Source organism: Amblyomma mixtum, chromosome 5 (genome assembly GCF_055824585.1).
Source record: "Amblyomma mixtum isolate Tamu chromosome 5, ASM5582458v1, whole genome shotgun sequence".
Taxonomy (NCBI): domain Eukaryota; kingdom Metazoa; phylum Arthropoda; class Arachnida; order Ixodida; family Ixodidae; genus Amblyomma; species Amblyomma mixtum.
In genome coordinates this window covers 161,462,498-161,470,593 of record NC_143016.1, presented here as the reverse complement: position 1 = coordinate 161,470,593, position 8,096 = coordinate 161,462,498, and the positions used below count along the sequence as shown (strand labels likewise).

The window sequence follows — 8,096 nt, the reverse complement described above, 5'->3', positions numbered from 1 at the left end:
TGCGCACAAGATTGTCGTTATTGAAACCAAGTCTACAAGATGCAATCAATGCCAAATCGGAGAGGAATGTACGCAGTGCAAACAAGCGGAGGAGTTCCCCTAAAGCATTTTCTGTTGGGGATAGGGTGTTTGTGCGTTCAGTACGTGGGGAACAAGTGAAGTGGCGTTCAGGCAAGGTTGTGGATGTGAAATCTGCTATGACATATCTTGTCGTGGTGGATGGACATACTCGGTTTGTGCATGCGGACCATTTGCGATATACTTGTGTGAAGCCTGCTGTTGTGGAAGAAAGTGAGATACCTTTACCACTTGCTAGTGATATGTTAGAAAGTGAGTGTACCCTTGTACCCGCCTCAACTCCACAAGTGTAGGATGGCAGTGATGGTTGCCCACTCGCACCTGAAACCCAAAGTGCGTCAACATCGGAACAGAGCGATGCCTGTTCGCCGGTGCTACCCAGGCGCAGCATGCGTGAAAGGGGGAAGCCGGATCGTCTGATGTATGACAGTTTCTGATCTTGTCGGAGGGGAAGTGTTGTATCGGCGCAGCGCTTATCAAGTTTGCTGCACTTTGCTACTGTGCGCCGCGTATCTGATGTCCGCGATTACTGTTCACGTGTGCAGTTGTATCGCGGCCAATGGCATGCCTCGGTTGCACCCAGGCTGTCTTTAAAAGGCGAAGCCACTGAATTGTTTCAGTCTGTTGTGTCGTGTTGCTGCCCGAATAAATACTTGACTTCACGACGTCTGAGTCCAACACACAGGAGTCAGGAAGAGCCATTAGCATCACTAATGCAACCTCTCTGTCTGTAAATGCATAGCCTGCACTTGACAACTTCCTATGCAGCACCATCAATATTCCTAGATAATCTTGCATTGACTCGTCTCTCTTGATTTTTACATTGAAAAAATCGCGCATCAACTGGAGTATATGCAAGAGTCCAAACTTTGAGTGCATTTCCTGCAGCGTATTCCAGACTTCGTTTGCAGTTCTGCAAGTCCCGGTGTCATCCAGGTAGTTGTCCTCGACGATAAGGAACAGAAAGTTCAAGGCCATGTTGTCAGTCTGCTTTTCTCGCTCGTTCATTTCTCTATTCGAGAATCCGGGGTCGATCGCTTCCCAGCATCCCTTCTGTACGAGAGCAGCTCTTGCCCTTATCGACCATGTGTGATAGTTAGCTGATGGCAACTTCGGCAGTCTAAACTCGTCTAATGCCATGTTCGCGGATCCTCGAATGCAAGAGGGACAACGCACTTCCTTTTCGTAGCTGTTTCTCAGTTAGCGTACGCGAAGACGATTTGTCCGTCACTTCTATCCGAAACATTTCGCCACTAACATCCGCTGGAAAGATTTTGTCAGCCACTTCTTCCTGGCAATTTTGCCGTACTCAAGCCGGACGAGTCGAAGCGTCTTCCGTACCCATCCAACATAGACTCTGCAGCAACGCCGGTGTCGTGTGATGGTCAGTCTTCCTTACAAAACAAAACGCACTTCTCACTTCACGGGCAGACACCACTTGTCAGTCACTTCTTCCCGACAGTTTCACGACGCTCACGCCTGTCTAAAACTTCCGGAGACATCGGTACGGCGTAGTGAAGGTGGCGTAGGAAGGTCAGAGAGCTTGACGTTCTCTGCTTCAACGTGGTCGCACCTTTTCATCACTCAATCAAGGCAATCCGTCTCATTTCTTCCAAAAATGGGGTCGATGCGTCGTCCTGGGCCCATAACCTGTTGGTTTTGTTAAGTACGCAGGGTGACCAGATCTTTCGGAGTCGCGGATTGAGTGGATTTGGCACGAAGCCAACGGAACGACACACACTGTCAAGCTGCCATTTTTTATTCACACACACCCTGGAGGAAGGAAAATTCCTTCCTCCATGACACACACAGAGCAAAGAAAAGGTGAAACTGTGACGGCGCACCAACGAATACATGGCGCCATCTCGTGACTGGCCATTACACTAATAACAGTTTCTGCGCAAGGACTACTACCGCCTGCCGCATCACGCGATCCTAGTGGGCACGCGGCTTTATAAGAGAAGAAAGAAGCCGTTAATGATGACTGACCGCCAGGGACGATCGCTCTTGGAGTCTCTTCGCCCACCCGCTGTTTCCGCGAGGGCTAATCCTACAGAACCATCAAAAAACACAGAGGGAAAGCTGCCTTACGGGAGCGGCATCTTCCAGCTCCTTGTTCTATTCAGCACGGCCGTCGCAATAGGTGTCTTCGCTCTACACTACGACAGCTTCAAGCTAACGGCCGGCGTCATGGACCACTGGTGCAAGCGACCCGATTCCTTCGCGAACCTCAGCGTCCCCGACTGGAAGCGTCTGGCCATCCCAGTCGACGAGCGAGGCGACTTCAGCCGATGCTCGGTGCGCCATCCACCGGACGCTGGCGACAGGGCCACCGTGGTCCCATGCACGTCGTGGGAGTTTGACCTGGACCAGTTCGGCAACAACATCGTGAGCGAGTGGAACCTGGTGTGCGACAGGCGCTGGCTCATCGAAGTCGCTAGGCTAGTATGCTCAGTCACTTGCGTGGCTTCTTTGCCTGTAGTTGGAGCCCTGGCAGACCGCGTCGGCCGCAAAACGGTTATTTTCATCGCCATACCCGTGGTTTTTATAGCGGGCACTGGCAGCAGCGTGCCCAAGGATTTCCAGTTCTTCGTTGCCGTGCGTGCCGCGGTGTCAGCTGCGACAAGCGCCCTGGTGCCACCAATGTTAGCCATCTTCTACGAGGTCACACCCTCTTCGAAAATTCCTGCGTACGCCGCAGTGGTCGCGCTGCTCTCGATAGTGATGACCCCTATCACGCTGTTCTTCGCGCAGCTGTACAGGGCCGGCTGGGCGGCACTACAGCTCATACTGATGATCCCTACGTGCCTACTTGTGCTGCTGTACTACAGCGTCGACGAGTCTCCTGCTTGGCTTTCGGCAACCGGCCAGGTGAAAGAAGCCGAGCGCGTCGCTTTGCGCGCAGCAAGTCTGAACAAAGTGCCTCTGCAACTCTGCCGAGACATGCTCGCGCAGCAACAACTGGACGCCAATGCCAACAACCAGGGCACAGCCGAAAGTGGCGGTCTGTGCGGCTCGCATCTCCGGGTACGCACTATTCTTCTGGCGTATATGTGGGCAGCACTCAGCTATGCTTATGACACCTTCATTGTCAACGACGGAGTGGCCGTCAGCGATACAGTCGCTGCCGTTGGGCACGTAGTATCCGTCGTCGCGTGCTTGCTGGCTGTGCGCTGCATAATTCGGTTCGGCTTCCGGAGCATCGTGGTCGCCTCGGGACTCGTCTTTGCTACCTCGACTGCAATTCTCGCCGTCACCTACAGCCAAAACGAGACCCTGATGCTGGACTTCCTCGTCATCTTTATGCGCGTCGCGGGAAGCATCTGCTTCACGTCCTTTGTTCCCCAGTCCTTGGGTGCCTACCCCATTCTAACTCACTCCAGCGGCGCAGCTTGGAACATCGCATTCATTCGCATCGGTGACAACGTGGGCCAAGCGATTACAGCGCTTCTCGGTCGTCGGCACACTGACCTGCGGCTGGCCTTCGCGGCTGCTGTGATGTCATTGTTTGCCGTCGGTGCCCAGGTTTTGCCGTACGAGTACGATTGGGTGCTGCAAGGAAGCTCCATATCCGGCGTCCGATGCATCATCGCCTCCGCTGAAGACAGCAAGCGCGCCATGCAGGACACACTGGTGCCGCTGCCCAAGCAACCTGTGAAGCGTCGAAGCACAACTGAGCCCGACAGGGTCTCTCTGCCTGCCGACCAGTACTCGTCGCACTCAATACAGAAGTCGTTGACCATTTCCTTGGGATAAACTGTGAACTCAACCTATTAACTTACGAAGTATTTTCTTATTTTTTACTGACCATGCCTCCTTCCTTTTATTTCTTTCTCTCAAAGTCAGCCATTCATTTTGTCTCTGCTTTTTTGCTTTGTGCTTGATACTGCTGCAGATCTTTCGGTACTTATTATCGCAGGTATTTCTTCTTCTGAACTGATGTTGTGTTCGTTGAATATTGGGGGTTTTGCTGACGCGTGAAGGCGGTCAGTACAGAGTGACTGAAATTCCGCTAAGGGCTCCGTGCAAATGAACTTAACGGGCCACTAGTGCGGAGCAGAAGGCGAGCTTTCAGACTCGCGTCTTTAGTCTTTGCGTGCAAAGTTGACTTAGAGACATTCATGACATTAGGAATGCACTGTAGTCGGGCCAATGCCAAGACCATCTAAGTGTTGTTCTTTTATAGCTTCGCACAGAAAACAGTGCACCTGTCAAGTTATTGCTCTCATGTGCAGTGCTACTAACACTTGTTCTTAGAGCTGACAATGTTTTAGAGCAGGGAAATTTCCCTTCGGGGGGCTTCGGAGCATATGCATCTTACGAGCGCATGTACAAAATACATGGGTTGTTTTTCCCTTACAAAGCTTTTTCTCTGCACCACATGCTTGCGTCCATAATTTTGCACTTAACCGCATTTGAATGGAGTGTGTCATGCTGGAGCAATTTTGCGCACGGATTTTGGCATCGTACGCTACGGGGAGCCAGGTCTTGGTCAGTGACGAATGTTCAGCTCAGTACTGTCGTAAGAGCACACCAGCGAACGGTTGGCCCCGGCAAACTTCTGAAGCAACTTGCAGCTGCAGGCTAGCGGGTCAGGGCTTCTGGGTAACCGTGAGCACTCGCACTGAATCCCACACAGTGCTCACGACGAACTGGGGCATAGAGTTCCTGTACAATGTTATCACTCATTTCTTGTTCTGCTTAACTTGGTTGTGCATTTTTATTGCGTTGACATTAAAAAAGTTACTTGTACGAAAGACCGGCGCCCGATTTACAACAGAGCATGGAGCAGAAAAAAAGGAACTTAGCATACTTCTGGCCTCGGGCGGGATCCGAACCCGCATAGGTGCGAACCGCGGCGTTACACCTTTTCTGTTCGTGTGACAAACTGGAAATTTCACGAGATGCACTTTGGAAATCGTCGTCTTCATCCACTTTCAGCCATGTGCGATACAGTCCAAACGCTTGTTGAACCAGGCTAGAGCGCCGACAACAGCCAATGGGCTCATTGAGTACGAACCCACTAAACATACCGTGTTTTATTCTATGCATTAAACGGTTTGTAGCGAAAGCTACTCCAGGAGAGCAGAAGCGCATTTCGCGATGCCTGCCAAAGGTCACTACTGCGCATGCGCCCTTACCATGGCAACCAGTACAATGGCAATCATGGCGCCACAGCCGCTGCGCTGCGCTCTGCAGGGGCAGAGTCGCGCCGCGCAGCGGGGATACGAGGTCTGTTAGAAAAGTATCCGACTTTATTTTTTTTTTTGCGAACACCCGATGGATATGAAACAAGCGCGCTTGCATCAGGTGACCTTGAACCTTCGTGCGCATGCACGAATTTTTTCCCGCCTGCCGACACCGTCAGTCGCTGGGACGCAGCGTTTGAGTGAGGCAGTGCGCAGTGCTCTCGTCGGTTTTTTATTGCAAGGAAAATGGCGGAGTGACAGGAGCAGCGCTGCATCGAATTTTGCCGTAAACTGGGCGACAGCCAAGTGGAAACTATTCGGAATATTCAGACGGCTTTCGGTGACGATGCTATGAGCAGCACACAGATTAAGCAGTGGTAAAATTGATTTAAAGATGGTCGCATGTCGGTGGAGAGCGAGCCACGCTCCGATCGGCCATCAACATGCCGAAATGACCAGGTCACTGCCGGAGTGAACGCTGTGGGGATGCGGAACCATCGCGTGACTATCCGAGAAATTGAGGAAGAGGTGGAAATGAGCAATTTTTCCGCACATTCCATTATCACCGAAGATTTGGCCATGGAGAGAGTTGCGGCGAAATTCGTGCCGAAGCTGCTCACAGTGGAGCAAAAGCAGCTTCGTGTTGAAGGTCACAGGACATGCTGGATTCCACAAACAGTGACCCCGACTTCATCAACATCATAATCACTGGTGACGAGTCTTGGGTGTGCGGGTCCGACCCGGAAACCAAATCTCAGTCGTCAGAGTGGTAGCATTCCACGTCCCCAAGACCAAAGAAGGCCCGCCAAGTGCGCAGCAATAGGAAAATGATGCTGACTGCTTTCTTTCACTCCCTCTGTGTGGCACACCACGAGTACGCACTGCACAGGGTCAAACAATGACTAAAGAGTACTACCAAGATGTCCTCCGTTGCCTACGTGATGCTGTGCGGCGCAAGAAACCGGAGTTGAGGTCAACAGGAAAGTGGCGCATCCATCACGACAATGCTCCTGCACATTTCTCGCACTTGATTCAGACTTCTTTGGCGAAAAACCAGACTCCTGTAGTTCAACAGACTCCTTACTCTCCTGATATGGCCCCCTGCGATTTCTGGCTGTTTCCCAAAATCAAGAGGCCATTGTAAGGAGCGCGATTTCAGACAAAAGAGGACATTATGGCTGCAACGACAGCTGAGCTAAACTCCGTTCGGAAAGGGGCCTTTTAGGAATACTTCCCACAATGGCAGCACCGCTGGGATAAGTGTGTGGAGTCCCAAGTAGACTACTTTGAAGGTGACTAGGTTTGCAATGCTCCAGTTATGCAAGTTTTTTTCCTTCGGCCAAAGGTCTGATACTTTTCTAACAGACCTCGTATAAGACGCGCACCAGAAGAAGGCTAACCGGCCGGCTGAGACGCACGACGAATGAGAGCAACGTCTCGCGAAAAGACGCCGCCAAGCTGCTGAACGACAGCGGCGGCATGTCGCTACAGAAATGTCAGTAGACGAAACTGCTTTCGCTACGTTGGGCTAGCTGAGCTAAGCCACTGCCATTTTTCTCACTCACTCACTCACTCCAAACGCTTATCTCGCTGTATACTTTGGAGACCGTCATCTTCATCAACTTTGATCCGCGTGCGATAACAGCCCAAATGCAACAGCACACGGTCACTTGCGTCTGCAAGCACAAGCTCGAACGCGTGTCCGATTTGAAGCCTACGTTTGTTGGTTGCAGAGCGTGCAGAAGGGGTTGGTGAGGGTTTGGTGATAACGGGACCTAATATAAAGGAATGGGAGTGCCCACGTTTTCAGGCGACGCCGCAGAGTTTGGTGCTATAGCCTATATTCTTTGCGAATGCCCTGCGTGCAGTCCTGAAAGACAGTCTAATATCTCTGCCGTGCGCTGGAGCGTCTAGAGCAACGCCAACTGATGGGAATGAAGATTCTCAGCCACTGGCCGCGGCAATCGTCCGCAGTGAATGCCTCCCAGGCACTGCTCTGCTTCTTGAGATCTTCTTGCCTGTACGATAGGCTGTAATTTTACCGAACACGTGCTGACTTTGCATACCGACTTCATTTTACTGCCACCTCTTTTTCTCCATCTTTATATCCCCTCATCTTTTTCCCCCCGTGCAGGGTGGCAAACCGGTTTATTCTTCCGGTTAACCTCCCTGCCCTTCCTTTTCCACCTCTTCCTCTTCCCTAAAGTGATGTGTGGGGTGGAGGGTAGAGATGTCTCTCGGCTCGGTAAGCCTGAGTCAGCTCACTGAACGTGTGCATGCGCTCCCGGTAGTAGTCCGACGCCGGGGGCCGCCTTTGAGCCGTAATATTTGCGGAGTGCCTTTGCCCGGGCTTGTATTTGAGGAAAGGAAATTACGCAGTAACTGTCTCACCTATATCTCGGTGGGCACCCGTCATCCGTTTGATGACGTCACCTTTTGGCAGCTGCCGTCGTCGATGGGCCACCCCAGGCGCTGGACGTAACGCCGCACGGACAGACGGGAGAATGAGCCATTAAGGGCTTTCGCCTTAATACAGTTTTCTCCTAGTTGCCGCCAGTGAGCAGGGTCTTTGACGGCACTGCCTTCGGGAAGTGTTACTCAAGCCGATTGCTCCGAAGCCTTGTTGCTGGGGGACTTCCATTTTCATTTTTTTATTTATTTACTTCGTCCAGGCGCTCAGTGACACTGCAAAGTGCCCCGCGCGAGCATCTGGCTTTAATCCCGCGCGAACACAGGCCGGCGCTTGGAGTCGTCTCGAGCCTCCAGGAACTCCAGCACAAAGGGGGTCGTAGCAAGGGCATTATGTGGTACGGCGCATCCGCAGCTGTA

At 52.1% G+C, this 8,096-nt stretch overlaps 1 protein-coding gene across 1 annotated transcript; it reads left to right on the top strand.

Annotated features, from left to right (window-relative positions):
• The first annotated feature begins 2,058 nt into the window (after positions 1 to 2,058).
• Positions 2,059 to 3,834, top strand: LOC149344331 (solute carrier family 22 member 7-like). Its single transcript, XM_089547212.1, has one exon. The coding sequence runs from the start codon at positions 2,059 to 2,061 to the stop codon at positions 3,832 to 3,834; it is 1,776 nt and encodes a 591-aa protein (XP_089403338.1).
• The last annotated feature ends 4,262 nt before the right edge of the window (positions 3,835 to 8,096 follow it).